At 39.0% G+C, this 27,506-nt stretch overlaps 1 protein-coding gene across 7 annotated transcripts in view; it reads left to right on the top strand.

Moving 5' to 3' along the window:
- The window catches only part of NTNG1 (netrin G1), a 146,380-nt gene that overhangs the window by 68,726 nt on the left and 50,148 nt on the right, over positions 1-27,506 (top strand). For all 7 annotated transcript variants that reach the window (XM_079313807.1, XM_079313808.1, XM_079313804.1 and 4 more), the window contains exon 4: positions 20,666-20,838. In XM_079313807.1, coding sequence (XP_079169933.1) covers positions 20,666-20,838 — 173 coding nt within the window. The remainder of the gene's footprint in view (positions 1-20,665; positions 20,839-27,506) is intronic.

The following is a 27,506-nucleotide window of genomic DNA, read 5'->3' as shown; positions in this document are numbered from 1 at the left end:
TTCCTGGCACAGGGATGTCCTTCTGGATGAAGTTAAAGCTGGAGTGGTACAACATATTATCACATTAAAAGTTTAAAAATTTTCAACTATTTCACAAGTAATAGAAGCTACCATTTTTTAAGTATGGGTTTTTTGGGGGAGAGGTTTTACATTTACATTCTGATCCTTTCCATGGGTACCAGTGTGGTGGTGTTCCCTGCCATTAGTTTTGTTCATGTCAGTACCAGATTGCATCTGCTTAGGAGCTGACTTTTCCTGGACACTTCTCAGTGTGTGAAGTGCCTCAGAAAGTAGTAGCTGAATCCAAAATATTCATGTACTTTCTACTGACATAAGTGATGTTTCTCTCTCTGTTATTTTTTTTAGGGGTATCTGTAATAAATAACCTATCATTCATCTGTGATCTAGGAAAGTATCTGAAACTAAGAAATTGAACTCCACTGCTTTTCCTCTCATTTCTCTTTAGAACAGTGCCATAGTATGCTCTGTATCACTCCCTACATGTTAAAAGTATTGAAACAAGACACCAGCCTTGATACTAGTTTCAGATGCCATCCAGTAAATGAGGAATAATTTGAGTGAAGTTACCCTTATTAACCCATTGAGTTTCAAATGCATGTAGGATGAATGAGGGAAAGCAAGTGATGAAAAGGAAGGGGGGACAGAAGGAACAAAAGGGGGGGGGGGTGGAAAGGAGGGAGGGAGGACAGAAGTCAGAAGGCTATCCTAGCTTCTGTTTTAAAAAACTGAGAAAAAGCCCACACCTCTCAGTCTGTTCATCCTGTCTCATGTCTGCATGACAGAGCTGATGTAAAGCTGCCAGTTCTGTTCAGTCCAATGATACAGTCACACCTGTTCAGAAACCAGAAAGTGAATTAGTAAAGGCTGAGGTCTAATAGTATCATTATATGGGGTCTGCAAGACCCTTCCTGCCATTTCCTCTGGAGTCCCCCTCTGGGATTTTTGTGCCTCAGCAGTACTAGTGACCCATTCACAAAGGGAATCATCACAGTTCCTATTTGATCACAGCAGGCTGTCATGAAAAATCCTCTGTAAAACACAGGTGAAGTGTACTGTTAACTGGGCTGAACTACAGGGTAAGTTTTCAACACTGCTGTAATTCTGGTCCCATAGATTATCATTTTGTTCATGGAAAAGGAAAGAGCTACAAAAACAAATGGCAATGCTACAATTTTAGCAGGCAGTAATACAGACGAGGAGTTACACTGCAGGTCGTATTCCCAAGAGAAAGTCTGGCTGCTGATGCAGTCAGGAAAGCATAATGCTGGCTGCAGCCCTTTGCAGGAGAACGGGCTGTGTCCCCAGAGATCTGCAGGACATGGTAGAAATGAAAGGATGCTGAGTAGCAAGAGGTGTCCTAATGATATTAGGAGGGAGCAGGAACTGCTGAACTTCTTGACATGCTGCCACTCCTGCATGAGACCACCTGTAATTTTTGCAGCATACTGAGTACTTGGGGCCTTAGAGTCAGTCTGTCAACAGCACCTGGTTGCTCACATAACAGTTCATCCAGACTTTTATGCTGGAAATGCTGGTATACTCTGGATTAACCCAGCTGTACTTCACTAACAATTATTTTTACATATCTGGGGTGATGGCAACCATTTTGACATAAGCTAAAAAGTGAACAAAAGCCATGTCAGGACCAGGCAGATATTCCATAGCTTCATACTGTAGATTATATCTGATCAGACCTTGGGACATTCCATGGATAGTGTGATACATGGCACATACACCTGCCCATATTATAGTTGTGCAGGCAAGTTTCTAAAGTTGTATTCTTCCTCTGAACCCTTGAGTCTGTCTTCTGACTTTGTTCATGTAAATGTCAACAGTTGTCTGCTTCTACCTTGCAAACTCCCTTGAAGACCTTGTGATTTCTTTTCCATTTTCTCCCTTAAATCCATTTCTGTCTCTATGGTAGCTCTGAGTGCTTTTCCTCTCTGCCAAGCAGCATTCCCACTTCCACCCTCTCCAGATGTGTGCTGTCCTGTAATATGAGCCAATATCTGATATATTAAGATTTAGAAAGTACTTTGAAATACACTTAAGAAGGATTGGTAGGGAAGCACAATAGATTGTTACAACCTGTCCTCTGTGCACCATCATTCATAAAACAGGCATGTAAGGGAATGCTGGTGGAAATGTTAATGATACCAGTACTGTCCCAATGGTGAAGTGACATGATGGTTCATGTTTAACTGCCACCACTATTTCTGTTACACCACTGTTAATTAAACCTATTAACAACCAAGAAGATGAAATTTTATTACAATAAGGATATAGGCATTGAGATATGCATTTTCACACTCAACTAATTAGTTACCATCAACTGTTTTTACTTTGCTCGGTGACATGTGGTATATAAATCATTACAATATGTTAAATGCAAATGGTTGGTAATAGGGTAACCATCTGCTCACTGTTGGAAAGTTAGCAGAGGAATATAGTAAGCTGTCCTTCTAGTAACGATGCTAAACTCACATCCCTGAAATACCAAATATCTAAAAACAGCTGCCTCCACTAATGCCAACATTGCTAATACGTCTCTTACCCTTTTCATTTTCAGAAGTAAACCACATATTGTAAGAGGTAATTTTGTTCTTCAGCTTGAACTTGATTTCAAGGCTAGAGTCTGTAACAGCAATGTGAGCCACCGTATTGGAGAGCCTGATGTTTTCCTTATATCGTGTTGAGTGCTTCTGAACAGGCAGTAAATAATCAGGCTGCACACTTTTCTCAGGACATCTTTTCATCCACAAATATAATTAAAACCCCTTCCTCCCCTAACCCTGACTGCCAGGCCCTTTTTCAGGGATGACATGACTTTGTAAGTGATAGATAGGTGGCACATTGCTGTCTGGTAACGTGTTATGCTGGAGACCATCAAAGGGTGCCTGCCTTCTAATAACCACCGATGCCCTATGAGCATTAAAGATCACCACTGCAAAGAGGGATCAATTATTTTGCCACAGACATGTATTATCAGGGGCTGTCACATTCCTCTGTAATGAGGTTTCCTGGATACCCAAGTGACAAACTAATGTGTTGGGAAATTATCTGTGGGACGAGAGTGAAGGACTGCCTGCCAAAGTGGAGGCTGTGCCTTCAAGCCAGAGCAGCTCCTTCACTCCTTCCCCATTCAGTCATCTGCTGGTCAGGGTCACTGTCACAGAGCTGACGTGCTGGCTCCCCCATCAGTAATATATTGCACTATCACCTATCAGAGAGATTAATATGTTCCTGTATTGAATTCCCAAGATGTAGCTCTCAGCATTAAAGAAGCTGAGGAATTAATTTGGCTTCCACTCTCTGAATGGAAAAGAAGTTTGTGATTTCATCAAAGTCAGATGCTCGTGCTGCCCTGGCTTGCTCAGACCACGTTGGGAGCGAGGACTGGTGTTTGTTCTGGAGGTTACATCTGGCATGGCAGTGTCTGATTTAAGATTGTGCTTCCAGGGAAGCACCTGCAGGGGAAGAGGCTGCAGGAGAGCTCATTAGCCTGGCAGTTTCTCAGTTCCAGAATGAATTACAGAATAAGATGTGTGGTCTACAGGGTCTCAAAAAGCTGTGGCACTGGCTAGGTGTGCTGTCCTGCAAAGCTTTCCTAGTTTAAAATATTACAAGGAGACTTTTTTTGCTAACACCTTTTCCTTTGTTACCTTGCAAGAAAAGCAGCACCAGCTGAAGGCTGCATGTGTTTGGTGACTCCATTTTGATTCACAGTGAACACTTGCCTGCTTTGAAATGGGGTGTCTGCACTTGAGAGTTATTGGGAGCATTTACAGACAGGGATGCTGTGATGAGCAGCACTTCATAGTACCTCAAAGGCATGGTGCCAGAGCTGGGAATTTGATAAACTGAGGTCCTGAATTGGATTCCAGCAATGGTCACAGTTTTAGGAAGCTCTCATTTGAAATTGCAAGCAGAGGAAAAACAGAATTCTTTCTCTTTAATTACGTTAGTTTTATTGAACTGAAGCATTGCTTCAGTTCCCAGAACACTTTATATATATTTTAATGCAAGATATAGTATTTTACCAGATACAGAATGGTTGCAGAAATGTTTATTGTTTCTGACTTTTATATGTGGCAAAACAGATTTTCCTTATTTTCCCCTTTAACTCTCTTGTGCATTAAGGATCTTTAGATGTTGGGATGGTATTTACTGAAATTGTCATAACCACAGTAATTTAACTTCTTTGATTTGGTAATGGTTTTATTATGCTTTGGTTTAGGCCTGTTCAGAAAAGCCAATCCAAGCACATGAACATGCACTGGAGTCCAGGAAACTCCAGTAGCCTTTTGTGCAGGAGAGGAAACATCCAATTCATTCCCTCAATAGCTGATCTTTTTCACTGGCCTGAGATTTTTTTTTGTAGTTATTCAACTGTGGGCTTTCTCTTCCCTTAGACAGAGCTAGAGCTGTTGATTTTGCCATGTAAGCAAAACCATTAATTGACTGGGAAAAGTTTTTTGGGTTTTTTTCCAAAAAAATGACCATTTCTGCCCGGCAGTTAGAGCTCAGTAGGTCCCACAACCTTCTGCTCCCTTGGGGGAGTGCAGAGAGCAGGACAGGGAGCAGCAGTGGCAGTGGGGCCAGGGGACAGAGCTGCAGTATGACAAGGCATCTGTTTTGTCAGGACCCACCTGGGGAAATCCTCCTGCCCTGGTCCCACACCCTGCATACCTCCAGCTGCTCATTTCTCACTGCCTTTCATTCTCTTTTCCATGATGTGATCACTCCTTCAGGTGTAGCACGTGTGGCTCAAGGAAGGAATGGAAACCTTCAGGAGGAACATCTCCCTTCACAATAAAAAAGTAAAGCTATTATAGTTTGTCAATGCAGAAAACTGCTTATCATTTAACAAGCTTCATTAAAGATGCTGTGTTTATGGAACCATTCCTTCCTCCCTTTGAATGCCCCTGAAATAATTCTTCCAGCAGGACAGCAAAACAGCAAGGAGCCAGTTACATTTTTAATCACTTGTGTCCCACAGGAATTGCAGTCTGCCAGCAAGGGCAGCTCCTTCCTCTCTGCAACACAGGAGAAGAATTAAAAGATGGGAAGCTGTGGTTTGAGAATGGTGGGTTACAGTTAGTAATGACTTAAAGATCAAACAATCTGATAATATTCTGCTAAACTGAAAATGTTTAACCTAATCCAGAAGCTAGATTGGAGGAGGGTTGGGGCAGGGGTGAATAAAGGGCTTCATCCTCCTTTTCCATTTGTTTTATTCCTGAGTGGTGAAGGAGGAGTGGAGAAAGAGTTGGATAAAATAAAAATTAAAGTGAAAATTAATATTTCATTTCCCCTCTGATGTACATGTCTTGAAAGAAAGTGTCAACAGAGTAGAACCCTTACACCCCCAAAGCAATTTGCATCATTGTACCTTCTCATCAGGCAGGTCAGTTGGACTGCAGGAGTTACCCTGTGTGGTGATTCTTTCCAACAGTAATCTTTCCAGGGGGATGACAGCAACCACCTCCATTCTGACATGTATTAATATCTCATGCTTTAGACTTGATGCCTTAAAATACATACCAGAACATTCTGTTTTTAAAGATACTGGATCACTATATGGAGAGAGCATATCCTGAAATACCTCATCTTTCCAATGGCTACTTTTGGAGACTAATGCTGACTTTGTGGTCTATATGTTGGTTTGTTTGTTTGTCTGTTAGTGCTTCATGAAATATAGATGCTTTAGATAGGAGAGATGTGAGACAGCAATGCCACTGGAATGACCAAGGGTTCTGTGTTTTGGTTCCAAAGGAAATACTTCTAATGCTCCCTGGTTTTCTCACTGTGCACTCATACCCGTGGTTTGACTAACAAATGCACAAGAAGCCTGCTTATGAACTGTGGAGAGGGAATATGTGTACTCTAAAGGCTTCATCCATAGAGCATCACTTGATGCATCCCTCACAGATTTTTAGAGACATTTGGCATTTGAAATTAAATTATGTAACAGTGGTTGGGTGCTGACTCTTAGGGAAAATTGGAGATTTTGGAAATTTGGACTGTATTTTGTTATACCAGAGCTTTTGAAACATCTCTTGTGCATATCACAAAAAAAGAGCTTACTGACACTGAAATTTAAATTTAATCAGGAATTTAAAATGGGCTGAGTGTATATTGTAACAGGAAACAGACCTTTTGAACAGTTGTGCAAATATTGCTGCAATGCAAACACAGTTAATATAACATTAAGTCCAGTCTCAGTATCCTGTGTGCAGGAGCTTCCCCCTAATTCCTAACCATAAAATGTGTACTTTTTATATCATCATAAACTTAGCACATTTTAAAAAATGTTTAAAAGTTAAGCTGCTATTACTACTTTAGTCAAACAAGAAAAGAGAAAGAATTGCCCTGAAGTGCAGGGGAGAGCAGGGGCTGGTAAGATTGAGAGGGGGCAGCTGTTTAGTCAGGAGTGTTCTCAGAGTTCCCATTCTGCAGTGCTTGCATCAAGAGAAACCTGTAACAGACTAAGACTTTTCTCCTTATTTTATGGAGTTCTTTACCTTCACAGGTTGGTCAGCATCTGAAAACCCAGAGAATGTTATGAAGGGGTAAAACTGAGACAAAATACAGGAGTGATTTGCATAGGGGGTAAAACAAGAAGAGTAATAAAAATATAGCATTCTTGAAAAAAAAAAAAAAGAACAAGCTACATTCAGCTTCTGTTAGAAGAACAGATGCCAGAAGCTGTTCCCTTTGTGATATGATTATATGGCCATGAAGTCATTTGTCTCAGTTGATCTGCTGTATATCATGATAAATCTGTGTATACCAGAAAATCTACAAGTGCTGCCCTTTTTCTCTCTCGATGTTTTTTGCCCAGTTTGCAAGCAGAGAACTGCTTTAACAAGATTTGGGGACACTTCTGAGTCCTGCATAATGCTCCCCCCACCTGGCTTGTGTAAGTCAGCAGGAGGAAATGCTGAGCAGGCATGAGAATAGATGAGGAACGACAGTGAAGAGCAGTGGTGGGAAAGGAGGTCATGATGCTGTGGGTACCATCCTAAATCCCAGTGAGCTGTCTCCCTGCTTCTCCTCTGCAACCCTCATTGTCTGAGAGAGAACACAGCTATAAACACATCAGACACAAACAATAACTCCTTCATGCCCAGAAGTATTACTTACAAAAATATTTTCTAATGAAGTGGCCATTATATTTTTCTTCTTGATTTTTTATTTGGATAATTCAGGGAGTTTCTGATAATTATGCCCAAATTCATTAAAGAGAAAGCTCTGTGTCATGCAAGCATTTTCATAAGGATTCTCTGTGGGCACTGTGTCTCTTCCTACTCCTCAGGTCTACAGGACAAATACCTCTTCTTATTTTCAATGGATGGCAGCTCTCTGTCAGTGTACAAACAAAACTCAATTAATTTTGAACAGCACACTTATGCCCTGAGGAATGATTTAGTGCAAGGAAGCTCTTGTTCACCATCTGACTGACTGTGCCCCAAAATGGATCCTGTCCTATCTTGCTAGATCTATTCCTGGTAATAACCTGCTGCTTGAGGAATAGATACTGCTAGACCTCCCTGCATTAAGGACTTTGGGTTTATTTTCAAATCTAAGCTCTTTCTTTACCTGCATCTCTTAGTTCTCTATTATTTTTCATAGAGCTATTTGTTTTATATATGCATACATTTTACTTCCAGATTAGCTCAGTCTTTGAGAAACAGAAACAGCTTGTATATTTTCCAGTGGAGTTTAAGGCTGAGGAAGACTGCTTGACATTTCAGGGAAAACTAAAAAGTTTGTATAGGATTTAAAAAGCTGTGTTATGCAAGATGGAATTGCTAAGGTTTGTTCTTCAGTATAAACATGTACTGATTGTTTCTGTCAGCAGTATTTCACTTTTGCTTTCCCCTATGACAGCCTTACATTATTCATAACTTAAAATCTATTCTTTAAATTTTCAGTTATAAGAGTTTCCTAGTGGGGGTCACAGAATATGAAGGGAAGTATTGATTTGAAACATTTAAAATATAAATGAAGTTGTTTAGTTCTTCTGGTACATGGAATATTATAGTCACTGGATCAAATTTGACCCCCCAGCATGTCTGTTTTTATAGACAACAAAAACATGTTCCCAACCTCTCAGTGGATACTGCAGCTTCTGTGTGAACATTCTTTGATTTACTCAGTATTTGTTAAAAACAAACATGAATAATAAATGTTTCAGAGCACTTGAAGGCCAAAAGCGACCACTATTTTACTCTCATCTGACATTAGGTCAGAATTTTAAGACTTTCAAATACAAGGCTTCAAAACTACCAGCCCTTTGTCACTTAAATTTCCCAAAGCAGTGTCAGCAACCCCATTTCACAATGACACAAAGTCTTGTCCCGTGTCACATAAGTTTGTGGCTAGGACAAGTACTAAACCCAATGGCAGAGCTGTTTTGGCTCTGGGGGGAAAACAGTGTTGGTGGTACCAACAGAACTGGACACATGTGTCACCTGCTCATGTCCATACCTGTCACCTGCTCATGTCCATACCTGTCACCTGCTCATGTCCCCCTCACCCTTGGCTGCTCCAAGGCCAGTGCCAGAGGCCAGGTCCCCTCTGCCTTTCCCCCTGAGCTGCCAGAGCTCCTTCCCTTTCCAGCTGCCTGTGCTCAGCACTGCCCAGCTCTGAGAGCACCACATCAGCCACTGGGAGTCACACCCACAGACCATCCAGGGACCACCTGGTGAGTCCCTTCCCACTCAGAATGCTCTGTGATTCTGCACTTGAATTATTCCCTTTAGATTTTTCTTTGGTAAAAAGCAAGTAAAAATGGGACCATTTATCATCTATCTCAAGCATTCGATTACTAAAAAGTATTTTCAGTTTTCCCATCTTTGTGTAATTCCACTGACTTTAATACAACATAATAAAACATTTTCTGATTCTAGCCAGCTTATTGACTCCAAGAAAACAATAAGTAGTGTCTATAATTAAAAATACTGTCATATGGTATTTCTGTAAAATTAACTTTCTCTACACAAAATCAGCAATTGTAACACAGCAGATGAAAGAAGCATTCCTTCCCCAAATTAAAGAGAAAACATACACTTAGAACTTTGTTTCCTAAACTGTTGAAAATTACTCTCAACATATAGCATTGTGTTTGTAATTACTCCCAACAAGGCTAGAGACAGGGTGACCCAGTATATCGTTTTCAGTATCTTAAGTTAGCCATAGGATGCTAAGTTGCTTTTGGCATACTTCAGCAGCTCACTTTTCATCGAGTTTTCTTTCAGCAGGAGAAAGGATTATTCATAGAAGAAATTTCTGCCTAGGATGGCTAAAAGAAAGTACCTTCAGAATTTAACTCGCATTAGTAAATACTTTTGACTAATTTTTATGAAAACTCAAAAGAGGTACAGTTTTTCCTTTGGAAATATTTTTCTTTTAAAAATCATCAAAAAAAGTCTAAAATTGAATTTAAAATCTGAAAATAAAACTACACATTTCATTTGACACAAATTATTTTTTCCCCACAGTTTTTTGGGATTTTTTCACTTCAGTCATTGAACTGAAAAAATCAATTACTTACAATGGCACTACTGGCAAATAATTCTTATCATAGTCATTCCAGAGGGAATTATTCTGTGACAAGGAGCTTATATTGTATGGAATTTAGAAGTTTAAAAATTGAGGCTACCATGATCAACACTGAGAAATGTTGTTTTGTTTTTATACTTTTCTCTTTCAAATTTTGACTCCAATCAAGATGAAAAACCAAAAGAAAAAAAGGCAAAAAGAGGAACTGTAAAAGCTCCAAGTGTTTTAAAGTGGATTGGGAGTGTCTGCTTTGATAATAAGCAGCTACCAATTCCCAGTTATTTTAGATGGAGCATTTTAAAAGTCAACCTTAATAAAGCCCAAGAAAACACCAAGACAAAACTACTTCTGAAATCTTTACTCAGCTTACTTGCTCTGAACAGGCTGTTAAGCACTCTCAGCTTGGCTGGTTTAATCATGAATACCCTGGAATACAGTTCAGAAGAGACCAGAGCTGCCTTATAATTATCCTTAAAGTTGAAGTTTTTCAGAAAGAGATCAATTAACCTGCCCTCATAGGAAGCACCTTGTTCTCCTTCACCCTCATGAAAGGCTTGGAGCAGAGGCAGCAGCAGGAGCAGCTGTTGCCTGGAAAGGCTGACCTGGAACAGAGACTAGGCAGAGAAAAAGGAATAAAAAAATAAATAAAATAAATAAAATAGATATTTATTGAAAGGATACACCTTGGGCAGTGCAAGAGCCCAGCCAGGGCTACACCCAAATCATATCCAAGATGGATCCTGGTCACGAGTTTTTACACTTTTATAAGTTTTGGTTCATCTACATATTGGGGTCCATTGTCCAGTCACAGCCCAGGCTGTGCAGTCTCAGCCCCGGGCTTGCCCCCTTCCCTCGCTGTTGTTTCTGATTTTTGGGTACAGGTTGTCCTTGATTCTCTAGTTAGAAAGGAATTGTTTTGTTTAACTACCCTGTGAAGAGAACTTACTAACACCTAATATGAAGTTTCAGAGTTACACACTAAGCAGCAGAAATTCTGAAAAATATAAAAGCTAAAACCCAAGGCATCATTTCTCCCTGTGCTCCTCACCCTGGGTACCACAGCAGTGCTGCAGAGGGAGAGAGAGCATCCCAAGGCCTTACATTCAGCAGCTCCTAGAGGTAAAATCATCAACAGCCAGAAGAACAGCAAACCACAGGTGGGGAACAGCAGGACACAGTTTACCTGGGTAAAAATGTACCTTTCAAAATTATTACAGTGCTGAACCTGTGGCAGTGGCTTCTGTGCAGATGGGGTGAAGGTATGAGCCTGAAAAGGGAGATGCTAAGCTGGTTTTCAGAATCAAGCATTAGTTTGAACAATTCAAAAATATTTTAGATACTTATAATTTTAAAATAACCACTTAGAGGACAGGCCACTAAATGATATGCCAAAAGTTTTCATGTCTGGATTCTCAGAAGTCTGAAGACAACCACCTGAATTACATTTCTATTTATGCCCTCACTTATCCCTGCAGTTTTTCTAAATGACCAAACACTGTCAAGACATCTCATGGTGCAATTAAAAATAAAAGAGTGCTTTTATCATTTTTTTTTTACCTCTCCCCAACACATCCTATAAAATGAGAGATAAAAGAAAGAAACTCTGATTATTTTTTTCTTTAAAGCACTTACAGCCTGGGCTTTTCAGGGACTGTTAGGTCATATGTAACCATTAACAGAACTTAAATGGAAAGAGAACTTAGCCTTTGGTTTTTGGTACGCCCACACCCCACTCTTCCACATATACCACCCGCAGCAGTGACTACTGGGACACATTTGAGCTTTTGAATGAGTCTTTGGGAGGTCTCCTAAACAGAAATGCTTTAAAACCTTTTAGGAGAGCAGCAGATGTATGGCTTCACAGAGCTGGTTTCCCTGGTGTTGAATTCTGTGTGCACCATGGATATCTTTATGCTGCTTTTCTCGATTATAGTCCCCCAAAGGTTACCAAAATCAGTATGAAATTACCCTTGTTTATTTCTCATGAAGCAGAAACACTGCTCTCTTGACTATAAATGCTTTATTCCCCACTGTGGCACAATAGGTGCTATTCTTGAGTCTTTTTCTAAGCTAGTAAAGATATTTCTGCTTCAGCCAGGTCTGTCCTGCATCAGTCATGGACACAAATTCCTAACAGCTCACTTGGGGTATTGCTGCATGCAAGAATAAAATTTCTCCCATTGCAGAGAGTTAAATGACATTTTTGAATGGGATTTGTAAACCATGTCCACTTGGATGGTAATTTAATGGCCACGGTTTCAGACCTCCCACACAACAAATTGTTCCTTTTCAGTGTTGTGCTGGGAAAAAGAATTTGGGACCAGCTGGCAGCTGATGCTGTGAAATACTACTTACAAATAAAGACAAGAAGCTTGGTGTAATCAGTAGCATCTTAGAGCAGCTTTTTTGGGAGTGCTGCTGAGCAGATGTAAGACTGGTACTTATTAATTAAATCAAAGCCAGAAAAATTGGTTTCTCAATAAACTTAAAAGAGGTGATGCACATTAGCACAATGCTGGGAGTTTCAAATCTAGTGTTCAGATTCGTATCAGGAGAAAAGAGAAGAAAAAGTGACTCCTAAAATTTCTTAAATTCTCTTTTTTAATTTGTAAGCTATAAAATTTTGCAGTGATTTATTGCTGCACCTTTCATGCAAGGTTTGTGGACCACATTCTTAAATCTAACAGGTTGTTGTAGAGACTTTTGTAATTGCTGCAATGCAGGGGTTAAATTCTACCTGATGATATTATCATTATTTAAATAGAAGGTGGTTTTCAGCTATCTTTTCATGTTTATTGAACTAACTGCCTGATGATGGATGGCAAACTAAGACTGGCTAAGAAGGCCATCAGACAGCACCAAAAAATTTAAAATACCAAAAACATTTATTTCTTAATAGCCTCATGGCAATGAGCAGCTGTCAAATCTCAGATAACATACTCCTGTATTTCTTTGCACTATCAGATCATGGCAGGGTGCTACCAAGCAGACTGTGTTATTCCAGCTGGTGGAGAGAGATGTATTCTTGTTCCAGTACTCCTTACCACTCTGATATGTAACACTGTGGGGAGATGAGGATATTCAGGTTTTTGCATCTCCTAGTTTCTCTGGATATTTAGAGCAAACTAATTAAACCAGGAGGTACATCATGACAACTCAGAACACCTGAGCTCTGGAGTACCTCTGCAACACCTGCTTCCCCCTCTGCCCTCTCATCCCATCCCTGTGTCAAGACATTGATTGCTGTATGAAGTACAGCAACTTAGAAGGTGAGACCAAAGGGATTCCAGTGAGAAAAAAGGATATTTTCAAGTGAGAGAAAAACAAAAAGCAAAACTACTTGTAACGCTGATGTACTTAAAGTTTACATCAGCTGCTTTTTCTTCATTGGCAATCTGGGTACCTACTAAAACATTCACTAGTGTTAAATGACCAGTTGGTAGTACTAGAAGAAACTGTCATTCTTGATCTTGATCTTCATCTTCACAAGAGGCTTTGCTTCCTCTCTGGGAGGAGAGGAAGCAACATGACTACCTTTGTCCCTAATCAGCATCCTTCATGTGGGTAAGAAAAGCTTCCCATTTCTGAAGTTAAAGAATAGAGCAAAATGTTTGCATGGAAACAAAGTAGAATAATGGCATCCTGCCTTGTCAGCAGTCCTGTCCCTAAGCACATCACACCTGGGCTCCTTATCCTCCACTGATCCCAACTTTCCATCCCATGGTTATTCAAGGCCTTGAACCTGCCCCTGGAAATTACAAAAAAATTATCTGTCATTACCTAAAAATACAGCCACCAAGCTTAGGGTAATATGAATGAAAGCTGGAAACAAATTAGGCTTCATTTCAGGCAGTGTGAACTAACATAAATTCATGGAATTTACGGGAGCCAGATGGATTTACATCGGCTAAGAATCTGACAAAGTGTGTTCACCAGTGAAAGTATTTGCAGAACACGCTGCTGGCAAACTCTAGCAGATTTTATAATCACTTTCTTTATTGACACATTTCCATAAAAACTAATACCTCTGGAGAAAAAAAGCAAAATGAATGTTTAGGAAGGGAATGGGAGTTAGTTCTCTACAGCAGCTAACAGCAGCTATATATTCAGACATTTATTTCTGCTTTAACACTTAGAGAATCAAAGTTAGAAAAAAACTTGTCCACTCTACTTTGCTAAGTTTATAAAAGTATTTAATATTATGGATAGGCATTTTTTTATGTGGTGCATTCAAATAACTTGGACTCAGAATTAGCTGTTCTGTTCTACTAGACATAAGAATCAGTGGATTACTTTTAGACTTTGGATCTAAGAAACTGAAGAAAGTTTGAATACTTTCTGGAGTTGGAATATCTGTTGGTCTTGACATTTTTTTATTGACACAAAATCAGAACAGTTTTAAATGCTTAACTACTGAGGCATTTTCTCAGGCTGCTTCCTCCTTCTTTCTGTGTTTGTGATGAGTGCTGTTGATCTAGGCTGTAACATTTTTAATTGCCTGATTGTCTAGAAGGCTGTCATCTGGTAAAGTACTGCATTTCAGAAACATTTACAGTTTATTTGGCAAGGTATGGTAGCTTGTGGCCCTATGTCTGAAAGGGGCAGGGGAAAATGAGAAGCAAACCCAGAAGGACCTGCCTCAATGATATTTTGCTTTCAAAAGGAAGACAGTATGCATCTATCAGACAATAATCAATCTTAATCAAATACAGGTTGAGATATAAATTGATCAGTAGTGATGCTGTAGTTGTTTGTACGGCCAGCATTTACTTGACAGTATATAGAAATGCATGCTAGCATATGAACACAATAAATCTTATAAACACATTAATATTTAAATTTAGCACTTGCCTCCTCTTATTGCTGGGTTGGCTTAGTGCAAACAGTGGGCAATTCCATGCCCTGCAAGCTTTCTGTGAGCCTTGGGGCTGAGGGAAAGGGAATTATGCTGCCCTTTTGGACTTTGTTTTCTGTTTTAATTTCAAGCTCTCCAAACTGCTGGGAAGTAGGCTGCTGAGAAAGCAAAGCAAACACGCTCCCTGTGCCTTCCCCACTAGATACATTACACTCAGCCAAGGGAGAATAAGAAGCTATTTTCCCCAATTTTCCATACTGCCAGTGGGAATCTAATTCAATTTCCTCCCAAATTTAGCAGTGAAAACGAAACAGTAAAGAATAAAGTTGGAGAGGCTTCTGTAAATCTCTGGATTCTAAGGTACTAAGGTGCAGCAGGATTACTGAGCACAGGTTAAACTTCTTTTCTAACCACAAAGCTACTTACAGATTTAAGAAGCTTAAAAACCTGATCCAACATTAGTCCTTGCTTTGCAAATGAAAGAATAATATATCTACCTATACAAAGTTATATTTGTTATTATTGAATTTGTTTATCCCTTATTATTGATGTAGCCCTATTCCACAAAGGATTTTTTTCTTTTTCAGTGAGAGATTATGATATATTAGATAAATTCAGGGAAAAGGACAGGAGAAAAAACCGGTGTCCAAATGCATTTCCAGAAATAAACAAGTGAAAAAAAGGACTCATATTTCATTACTCTCACTACACTGGCCACATTTAACCACCAGACCACAGGGGTTTTATTCCTAATGTCCAGAAAAAGATGCAGTGCCCTCTTTGAATTTAGATTCCATACACCAATGTGAACCTGAGATATTCATACCACTAAAAAATAGATACTAATAGAAAACAGAAGTTCCTTTTTTGCTTCATGTGAGCTGGAACATTCCTTCAGCAGACCTACTCACTACCAGCAATCCATGCCATTCTCTGATTGTCAACTGTCCTTAGGTGGTTTTGACCCTTTTAGGTCAGAATTTGAGATGGGTAGTCCTTACAGTGAGGACTAGTAGCCAAGATTGCAGTAATTATGCTGTTACCTCTTTGATGAAAGTGTGTCTGCTGTTCCCACAAAAATAAATTGGCCAGCAGTCATATCATTTCTTCACAACAGTATCCTTTATACCTGTTTTTATCCCCATAAAATCTATTAAGCTTGGAAAACTATAATAAGGATCAGCACTTTTGACATAACATGGAAAAATTTTACAATATAATGAATAATAATATTCAACAGACATGATGTTTCTGAGACTGTGAGCCTCAATGAAAACATGTTCACTTGTCAGATAAAATTAAAGGATAACCAGACTTTCCTAAGTAATGATATACTCAAGTGCACTCAACAGTGCAAGAGTTTTGTAACTTACCTGTACATATAGTTTCTTAAGTTTTATGATGAATTTGTCTCATAAAGAGTAAAATAAAAAAAATTTAAAAATTAAATAATGATTCAATTGCAAAGATTTCATGGTAAATTTTAAAGGTGCTTATATTTTGACTTTTGCTTTCTCAGTTTGTCTCATCCTCCTTCCTGGCTGAGGTATAACTTTAAATCTATTTGTAATGTGGAATTTTTCCTCTTTGTCTACATTGCATTAGAAAACTAAATCTCACTGGGCAAGCTGCCTCAAGGTCATTAGTAAGCTGGAGAGGCATAATGTAGATGACAGCCTGAACACGTTTGATGTCATGGTAAACACGGCCAAGTCCTTTAGGACACCTGTAACAAGGTGCTGGAAGTAGTTGCTAGCACTGGGGAGCTGACTAAGGCTCCTAACATTGCCAGCAGTGTTTTAAAGTGCCTAATTAAAAGCGTGTGGGGATGGTATTTTACGTTGTGTGGGCAGTAATGTGAAGAGCAAACACGCCAACTCCTCTGCAGGCTCGGGCTTTGCTTACCTGGGAGCAGGGAGCCAAAAGCCTGCAAAAGCCAAGAGTCTGTGCAGAAGGCTTCCAAGTTGGTTCAAGTTAATTTTCTAAACTTTGGGGATGACCTAGAATGATTAAAAGATGTATCTAAGTGAGGAACATATGGCTAGTCGTTAAAAATGTATCAAAGAGCTGCTCTTGTCTTTCTTTCTCATGAATGATCCCTTGAACATCAAGGATCCCCTCACGTGCCCCCCGTCTGTTGGTTGGCACTCCCCTGCGGGAGCGTCAGCACGCTATTAGCAATTACCTTCGTGATATTTGCAGCATTTTAATGTCACTTGCCTGTATGTAAATAGAGCCTGTGAGGAGCACAGCACACCCAGGGCTCCCACCACAACAGCACTGCTCCGTCAGCGCGCCACAGAGCTCCTGCGCCTTATGGAACTGCCAAAAATATCACTTCAATTGCTTTATGACAAAATAATGAGTCTGTCAGAGATGAGTGGTCAGAAAAACAAATTTGTTCTCCCACACAATTAGGGTTTATAGCATTGGACAGCAATATCAATCTCCAGTGATTCAAAATTGAATTTGCACGTTGAGGGAAATGTGTTCTTGCGTGTGCTATAACCAGGCTGCTTAGCAGGGGGAGTCTGTGCAGGTTGAGCTGGCAAGATGGATATTCACTGTGCTGCAGAAACATCAGGGTGGAAGTTTTCAGACACAGACAAGTATTGTGGGGCCATGGAATTCACTTCCACAAGCTCAGTACTGACAGAGCTGCCTGACCAGGAACAATAATAAAAAAGTCTGCAAAAACTGTCACCAGATGTAAATGGCAGACAGCTTTTCCCTTCAGGTAGAAAGCCTTTTCAAGGCCTACAACTCTCCATACGTGACCTAATTGTCCATGGAGTTGTTGATATTTATAATCATGGACTTCAGTCATTCTCTGTAAAGTCATACAAGCATTAGACCTCAGCAGTGCCATTTACAGTGAGCATGTACTGTGTCTCAGAACTGCACTTTGCCCTTAACATTTGCTGTGTCCTTACATGAGATTTTGCCCTTAAGCTGTTTGCCAGTGCCGTGCAGAGGCTGCAGCACAGATCTTCTTCTGTTTGCCAGACCTTAACCTGTGCTCTCAAACCTGCTGTACTGATTACAGCTCCCTCTGTCATCCCTTCTCTGTGCAGGCAAACCCACTTGGTGTGCCAGCAGCTGCTACCCACCCACTGCTACCCAGTAATTGCCTTTCTGGGTCTGTGTACATCATACCCTGTACAGGACTTGGACTTTTTCTTTGGATTTCAAGAAACTAGACAGGCATGGAATGCTGTCATATGGAACTCAGTACACTGGAGGTGAAATCAGTTTTTTAGGTTTTCAGGCCCTCTCCATTCTTATACAAGCAGCCAAAGCAACCACATTCTGCCAATGGAAGCATCAACAGTCTATGGTACTGTTGTGTTGAATGTGCTTTCTATGCTTGCCAGTATTTCAGATTGACAGCAGTAACAGCTAAGAACAGCCTTCAAAGCAAGTGTTCAATGAAATTAAACATTATACAAGTGGTATAGGATTTTCAGTAATAATTTATCACCATGGATATTCATGTAAGATAACAAAATACTTCCTTACCTCTGGAGTAGAAATGTAATCTTCCATAAGAAAGAGATGAATTTGGGTATCCTCCCTAGGAAGTTGATTGCACATCTTGAGTGATCTGCTGGGAGCCCATGTCAGCTCCCAGATCAGTGCTGCTCAGCTGATTGACAGCTGAAATTCCTAAGGTCCAGACTGTGCTGCTTTGTTTTCAGGTCACTGACAGCCCATTGTATCTCACCACAACAGTGGTTCTCTCATGGTCTGTCTGGGTGCTGCTTTTACTGAAATAGCCTTCCTTCTGTAACCCTAAAAATTTCTGTTTCCTAACTGCCTATTCTCCAAATAGAAGCAGCTTTTTATTGTACTCTAGTCATCTCTGTGCCCTGCTATGCTCATTTACCTCTTTCAGTCATCCAGAGAAGTCTGTCCCTCGAGCACAACACGCATTTCTCTTTGCAGAAGTCTCTGAGACTGTGCATATGTGAACTATGATGAGGTCCCTGGGAAAGATTGCCCAATTCCTAGTGCAGCCCTTGTAAAAAACCAAAAGCATGTGAAATATTATTGCCCTGGTTCTCTCTCCACATACAGCACAGATTTTGATGTTGACCTGGTTTTCCCCAGACACGGTACCCTTCAGTTTGCTCTACAAGAAGCCATAGATGATTCTTGCTCTCTTTCAGTTTTAGCACTGCCTGCATTTTACACAGATTCACTATTCAGCTACATCCTTGATTTGCAGTGGAAATCATGATCAATCTCTTCAAGATATGTCAAGTGGCTTCAACAAAAAAAATTATGCAAGAGGAGAATCAGAGCCTCTGGTTCAGTCTTCCAAATGTTTTATTTTACTTATGCTTCCACTCTTTTACTCCTTATATATAGCTGCTGACTCTAACAAGACCATCAGTTCAATTGCTTCAGATTTTATTATTCTATGAATTTTTTCATACTTGTATAACACTAATAATCATGAGCCAAACTTTTCTGCTGCCTGTACACTAAAAAGGCAAAGTTTTTACCACGTATTACCTGATCTTTTGTGGTTTGGGTTGTGGGAAAGGTAAAAATTTATTTCTGTGCCTAGTATAACTAAGTCTTATTAAGCCAAGTTTGACATTTTTAATATAAATGTATTTTAGAAATCTAGTCTCTTCCTCTCTCTAATTTGTTCTAGTTATTTGACAGTCTCTCCTGCTTTTCTCCTCTGTTTTTGGTCTTATTCTTACTATATATCTCTTCTATTTGGAGTCTTTCATTTTCATATTCATGTGGACTGTAAAACAACCCATGGCTTTTTTAATAACAGTACCCTTTACCAAAATGTCCAGTGTCTAGTGAATAGATAGATGTCATCCCAGACAGGCATCTTTCATTCTGCTATGGCAACTCACTGAAAATTCACAGTAGATTTAGTCTTCAAGCACATATTTTGTAAATTGTGTAAAAATTACTCTCTTTCTCTTGTCCAGCATATTGAATACATTTTGGTAACTTCAATTTTAAAGGTGTTGAACCTGTTTCTCTTTAGAATGAGCATTTCTCAAATAACAGCAGTTTCATCTGCCTCATTTCTAGCACTGGGGAGAATGCTCTACCATCCACTCTATTACATATTCTTGTGGATTTTCTCCAGCAGCTCCTTATGACAACTGCAAGCTTGTTTTACCCTGGGGATATATATGTATGTGGCCAATTGCTTCAGGTCATATTCCTTCCAAATGGAAGTCAGCTTGACAGCTGTTAATTTGCACTTGGCCATTCCATGTGTTGTTTTGCTCTAATTATTGGTCACTGTATGGAACAGGTGACAAATGCCCACATGAGAGCCCTGTAAATTACTTGATGTACAGTCATTAGGAAAACAAACAGGAAAGGTCGTTAAATACTGGTTTTCTCTCCAGCCCCAAACAGAAATAGATTTTTGCTTGTTTTGACGTCTGTTGGAAAGAGGTGAAAATACCTTACTGTTTATGAAAATAACTTCCCATTCAGTAAGTGTCCTAGTTTCAAGGAAAATAGGGGAATTTAAGGAAAATGCAATTGTTTTAGGACCAGATGCAGATCTGGTTTATCTAATGATTTTGTCACAAGGCTTGATTAGGTTTCTTTCCCAAGTAAAACTAAATGTGCCTAGCAAAATATTTTATCTGACCTTCAGCTACTACAACTATATTGAATTAAAGCAGGAAAAGAAATTTCCTTTCTGAACAAGACAGTACTTGCTGCACATGAATGGCAAGACATCATTGTAGTGAGCTGTCCTTCTATTGAAATGTGGCATAGAGGATATTTAAATGAAGTCTGTTTTCTCAGGCTCCCAGCTGGTAATTTGGACCTTAATTTAGGCCAGATTATCTAAGGACATAAACAGAGGACTTGTTTTGTTCCTGGTAATAGTAACTCTTTAATTTTTGCAGAATTATAGACCTGTCTGTAATAAAAATTATGAATCATTTATTTGCTCTCAGTAGATCTGCATTAGTGAAAACAAGATTCAGCATCTTGGAGTCTTAGTGACATTTCTGCTTTTAGACCTGTGTTAGCTGAAGATCTGCAGCTTGCTCTTTGGGAGATGTCTTGTGATGTCACACTTTCATGGTAGAACAATACCAGGGGGGCAGCACAGAAATCAAGCAGTTGCCATAGGACATGATTTTTCTAAAACTTGAGCTTAAACTCACCTCACCTCTAAATAATATCCCACTTTGTTTTATTTTTGCCTTTTAAAATTAGGTGTAAGTGCAACCTTCATGCTACTGGCTGTAAAGAAGAAAACAAAAGACTACTTTGTGAATGTGAGCATAACACAACGGGCCCAGACTGTGGAAAATGCAAGAAGAATTATCAGGGCCGACCGTGGAGCCCTGGTTCTTATCTGCCTATACCTAAGGGCACTGCTAATATCTGTAAGTAGTTCTGTATAATAAGGATATTTCATTATTACAATTTTGCCCCATATTATGACTCTGAAGGTAGATTAATGTTTGCAAGGGTTTGTCATTTTTTTCTGACTTGGTGTGTGTATAGTTGGATAATGTGTCAATTTGTAAGTGCTAATTGTAAGTGTACATCATCTGTGCTCTCACATGGTTGTAAATAACTTCCAGGAGAACCACATTTATGTCCATAAACACATCCCTGGACACTGCACAGAAAGGGCTAAGGAATGAAAAAATTGGGACTCGTCACATAAAAACACACAGTGGCAATAACTGCAGTACTGCTCCAGCCATGGTGCCCTCAGCTCTCCATTCATAAATCCTCATTGGCTTGAGATTGGTGACACTCAGCTCAACGTGTGAGAACCTTGCTCATTTTTTGTCCATTTAAAAAAGGGGGAAAAAAGAAAAAACCTCTGGCCAAATTTTTCATATTACTAACTAAATATCTAAAGGCTGGAAAACATTTCCCTGATGTTGACCTGCAGTCCAGATTTAGATGCAATCTTGTAGATCAAGTGTTGAAGAGAGAAAGCAAGGGCAAAACCTGAGGTTTTACATCTGCTTGTTTCCAGCTAACAGCCACTCCACAACTACATGTGTCCTATTCCAGCACACTTCCATATTATCCAAGAGAAGAAGTTACTGACAGCTCTATTTCCTGGTCCTGGACAGGATTGGATCAAAATAAAACATGGTGGTTAAAGAGAGGGGACAAAGACAAATATGACCATCAGCTCTCCCTCTCATGTGTATGTGAAATACACAGTGATTTAGAATCCTCCTTAACTGAGTAACAGATTTAGATTCCTTTGAAGAAAGGACTGAAAATGAGGATAAACCTTCTGACAGAAGTTTCTAGCTTCTTTTAAGAAATAAGTCCACAGTTTTGCCCTGATTAAAAGCAAAACATTCATTTTAAAATATTAGATATAACAATTTATTGAAAAAGTTATTTGAGAGAAACAGAGCTATGTATGCAGCTGAATGAAAAGTTTAAAACCAGGAGCAGTGTGCAATGCTCAGAATGTTATCTAGGACTTCAAAGCAGCAGCTGTGAAGAATCAAAACTCAGAAATGAAGATCATAGGAAGCAGGACCTTATCAAGTAAAATGCAAGAGTAATAGACCAAGTAACAAACCATGAAGTGTGGGGGCATGAAATTATGATAAAATTCTTAGTGAGCAGAAAAAAATGAACTTCCAAAAAGCAGGGAAAAACATTTTGTAAGAGTATTCACTTTCTTTCGCCTGTTATAAAAAGTGAGTGGGGCTCACAGAATTAATAATCTAAAGTTATGTTTGGGAAATGTGAGATTTGCCAGGTTGATTTTGGCTAAATTCAGTTTGCTGTGTCATTTACTTGATTCCCAGTCAGCTGAGCACACAGAACATTGGAATTAGCACCTACTGAAAGAGTGTCTGAAGCTTGTTAAATCAACTTTATGTTAAAACAACATCAGTGAATTTCAGCAGTTATACAGTTTCATCAAAAAAATATAATGTTTTGTAAATAAAGGTAGTCATTTCTGGGGTTGATGATGATGATGATGAATCATGAAAACATAACCTTGTTTGAGCTGACAAATGCTCCACTTACCCTCAAATCCTGACTTCAGCAGTGATCAGCAGCAAACAGGAAAAGGCATGAAAGATTTCTTCTTCACTTTCTCAGTTACCATGAAATAAATTGTCTTTCTGAGCTGGACTGCAGGGGTTGCTTCCTGCTGAACAGAGAGAAACACCCAGCTGACATAAGCTTGACCTCAGTGATACCTTGTGGCAATACATTTCAAATTTTAGTGAGACAATGAGTGATAGATATTTTACTTTTCTTGCCTTAAATGTTTTTCCATGGATAACACAGTACCTTAGATAAGGAACAAAGAATAATGCACCTCTGTTGACACCTGTTACACCATTTGCCATTACATACACTTCACCTCATCCACTCCTCCACTCTTTTTAAATGGCAAATCCTGATGTCTTTCATCTTTTCAAAACCATACCAGATCTGTGGCTATCTGTGCTTTATTGCTGTCTTCTGGTTCTATTATGTCATTTTTTAATTTGGTGAGGCTAAAACTACACATGATATTCTAGACATGACATCAACATGGCTCTCCTACAATAACTAAAAAATGTGCCTCTTTTATACTTTGTCACTCTCTGGATCAGTCTTTGAGTATTTTTTTAAGACTACCACAGTTAAAACATTTCTTCTGGCCTCAAGGCTGACTTAAATGACAAGTTATATGCTACAATAGTTAGCACAGAAACAACATATTTGAGTTCCTTTAAAATACTTCTTGTGCAAAGTTTCCTCATGGCAATTTTTGTTCAATACCATTTACTTCAAATACTAACATTTGAGAAAATTCCTCAGCATGTGAGAATCTCTCTTTCTTTATTGGGAACATCAGTGAAAACAATTGATTACGTATTCAATTACATTATTAATTAGTCATAGTATTGATAATACCTCAATTGCCTATCTTTCCAGTTATCTCTCTGGGTCTCCTGCTTCTAGCATGATTGTTTTAACAAAAAAGAGTGGCTAATTTTTGTGTCCATAGGAAGTTGATTCTCTAAATACTGTGATTTATATTTAAACTGGCAGATTTTATGCTTTTTTCCCTGTATCTTTCTCCATTGAGAAGACTTACACTTTTGAAGTGTATCTTCACAAAATCATCCACATTCTGTTGTTTTCAATTTGGCATTGAGGTTTGAATTTATTTTTCTTTCTTTTGCTTATAAGAGAGTTAATTTTTATAAGTTAAAAAAAGAGATGAGTTATATATGATTATTTTGAGCCTCTCATATACTTGTCTCCAACTGCTTCCATGCTGTTTGCAGGCATATCTTTTTAGATGTTCTTTTCACTTTTCTTTTATCTAACTTCCTCATTTTCATTTCCTCGCTCTCTCAAAGTTAGATATTACTGCAGTGGATTTTTTTCTCTCCTTTTCCTTCTCAACAAGCATGTTGAGTTTCAGTCCAGAGTGGTTCTCTGATAACTACTTCTTGAATTGTTTCCTATGCACTGCTTCAGAACTAAATCAGCTTTTCTTCTTGTGCATTGTCTGATTCCAGCAATCATTTATGGTATGTAAATCTTCATTTCTTCTGTCACTTCCTAATTTAAGGCTGGATGTGTTAGAGCATGTGAAGCTGTGTATGATTGTGTAAATTCTCTGCACAGCCAGTGAAATTTCACTTACCTTGTTGCCTTTATGTCACCATCTCCATTGTATGGTCAGCAATGCAGCCCTGGTGTTATAGTCTCTCTAGTCAGGTGTGGATTCTGAAATAATTCCTTGAACATGTTGATAGAAATAACTTCCCTTCATATATTACTTCAGTTCCCAGGGGGCACTTTGTATTATCCAGTAATACAGTGTCCCTTTGATACTTCTCCTTCATCCAATTTTCAAAATCCATCTTTTTCATCTAAGACTAAATTATTTAAAAATTTTAATTTATTTGAAGGTTACATGAATATGCTTAAATAAGATATAGCTAAAAATAGTTGTATAAATGAAGCACTATGAATTTCTTTTCTTCTTTACAGAAAATAAAAAGACACTCTTTCTTGAGATTCTCTGAATTTGTGAAATTTTTCAGATTCAACAAGAAGCTTAATGTCTATTTCCAAGTCTTTCCCAGCTGGAACTTCTGTTATTTCCATTGCTCTGTTTCTGCCATTTTTTTGTGGCCAATAAGACTTCATCATACTTTTTCAAGCTACAGCTCATGAAACAGAAGACCATTCCAGATTATTCTGTAGCTATAGCAGAAACCTTAATACAAAGCTGTTTTCTTTATCCATTTATTTCTTTATCATTTTAAGTCATCCTGAGTTTTTCAGAAGAATGCAAAACATTTTTCCATGCTTTACTTGTGAAAGACAGCAAGTACTCTGTTGTTTACTGGCACTAACAATACTTCTCCATTTGTCTCTACACAGCATTTATTTTATATTTCCACTCTATCTTATTGACTATTTTGTGATTACATTCATTCCCTTGTGCTGCCACATTCTGTAGATAGCTTTTTTCTGCAATATGTTTTGACACACAAAGTGAACTTATTGAATTTCTCTCTACTTGGTATTACAGGACAGCTTTTCTCCTCAGCAGTTGTGTGTGTGTGACAGCACTAGCCCTTTTCTTCCTCCTGTTGTTTAGATCATCTTTGGCACTTATGTTCTCTGCTCCATCAGACAGAGCTGTCTCAGGCTGCACTGAGCTGCCATGGATCAAAGCCTGCTCACTTTGTGTCACTCCTTTCACCACCAGTCACCTGTATCAAAAGTGCCCAACACTCAGCAAAAGCCCCTCCTAGCTGTTACATGACCTTCCTCATTCATGGTTCAACATGAAATAAAGGATTGACCAGGACATGGGAAACATTGGTGGTTCTTTTCAATCAAGGGTCAGGCAGACAGTCTCAGTTTACTGAATTTCTCCTGCAGTGGGTCCCCCTCCCATGGTTCAGCCTCTGTCTCAGCAGCACAGCCTTAAACCTCCCTGAAAGGGAAAAGACAAGGCATCTGTGCAGCACAGCTGCCACAGAAACAGTTTCTGCCAAAACTTATGGCACCTCCAGAAGTGCACTGGTATTACCCTCATTGATGTGCAGTTTTCCCCTAAACATTTGCTGACACAAAGCCATCTGAAGAACAGCATAAATGAAGTTGTCCAAGAAGTTGTGCTTTCTAGTCAGGAATCCCAGTAACAGGGATCTCTCTAACTGAAAGGATCACACATCCTGCTTTCCAATCAAAGCAGACTCATAAACCAGACAGTGACCTGTTTTCTAAGGGCCCATTCTCCCAAATAACTGGAGCTTTTCCAGTGCCTTCTTCATGACTCAATTTGAAATAATGGGACACTTAGGTGGAAGTTATAAAATATTGCCTCCTTAATGCTTTTGACGATGTGTTTCAGAGGGAAAAAGAAAGATATCAATCAATAAGTTACAAAACAGCAAAGTTTCATATTGTTCCTGCTTTATATGACATATTAATCTTAGCCCATGAAGCTTACAGAAGGTGTAAAGCCACAGGAACATGTTACACAAAAGGCTGGGAAACCTAGTGTGAGGGCAAAACTGCAGTGTATCAAGAGCATTCAGGTAAACAGGTGTGTCAGGAAAAACTGAAAATCTGCAACTGATAAACTCTTTTTCCTTCAACTGGGTATCCAGTGCAATAGCCAGCAAAACATTGCAGGTACATTCTTAAAAACAATGCACTATAAATAATGTGCTGTGTTTTTTTTTAAATAGGGCTTGAAAAATTATCCTTCAGTACTCTACCCTCTTATACGACCCTGCTGAGCTGGTTGTTTGTGCTGGCTATGGTGACATCTGTTGCTGGAAATGAATTGTTTCCATACGTCACTGGTTTCAAACAACTCTATTTTTGCCCTATATAGTAAAAAGGTGAAATGAAAGAGACTTCTGGTCCTTAAGCAGCAGCAGCATGGAAAGGCAAAGTGTCTGTTTTAAGATATTCAAAGTGCCAAAAAATGTCTAAGTTTCAGGCTTTTCAAAGTTTTGAATATTCTATCAATAAGTTACAATTACTTGAAAAAAACCATCTTTTTATTTCACTCTAGACAGAGTTTTCAGTAGTGGTTTGGACTCACTAAAACATAACACAAAAAATTCTAAATTTTAAAAGATGTTATTCAATAAAAAATAACTATTTCCTCTGTCAAATTTATTTCTGGTGATATTGCTCAGGAAAGTAGAGGTTAAGGATAACAAATTTCATCAAAGCAGTTCCTTTTATATGAATTGAATCTTTTCACAGAAACAACTGCAAAATTAACAGTAGCAGGAGTTCTGGGGCTCTTGCAATGAAGCAGATGAAATTTCCAAAGAATTTTCACTGTGTGTAATCCTTTGTCTGAATATGGGTTTAACAATACATGAAAAGTTTACTCCTATGATCATAATGATCAGTCCCTTTGAGGGATTACAAGACACCAGTATCATCGAGCTTCTTAGGGCTTTAAACTGCTAGAGAATTCAGAAGTTCTGAAATTGATGCTGAGCATCTGATATCACAATCATGCCTCAATGGAAGAGCTGCAAAGGGAAGAAAGACTCACTGCAGGGAGTGCTGTCATGCTGCAGGGCAGATATTCTAGCAAAAGATCAGATAAGGCATTACCATCCCTGCTCTGAAAAGCTCTGTATTTTGTTCCTGTTTAGGAGTCCTGCCAGAAGCACACGTGGGCATTGACAATGGAGGTGCTAAGAGGGTCTGCAGGGTATGACCTGCCTGAGACTGGAAACAGCAGTGTGGTCCTTCTCACCAAAAGCTTGTTCCATTTCCTTTGTGTTAAAGATTTCACTCTGACACAAACTAGAGACAAAATCAAAAACGTGCTTTTTTCTTCCCTAGCATCTGATTTGCTTTTTTCTTCATCTCAATAGCCAGCTCCATGATAGCTAAGAGCTAAAACAACCCATTTCTGGAAGCAGGGGAAATGAGAAAATTACAGGGCAGATGCAGAAGATCGTATGAAAGGAAAACACCAGATTTTTTTCCTCTCAAGTAATGCATATATATTTAGATGCACTTACAGTGAACATGTAATATACCAAACCACCGCCCTCAA

This window comes from Erithacus rubecula (assembly GCF_903797595.1).
Source record: "Erithacus rubecula genome assembly, chromosome: 10".
Classification (NCBI taxonomy): domain Eukaryota; kingdom Metazoa; phylum Chordata; class Aves; order Passeriformes; family Muscicapidae; genus Erithacus; species Erithacus rubecula.
Note: the sequence above shows the minus strand (reverse complement) of the source record. Positions and strands in the feature narration are given on the sequence as shown.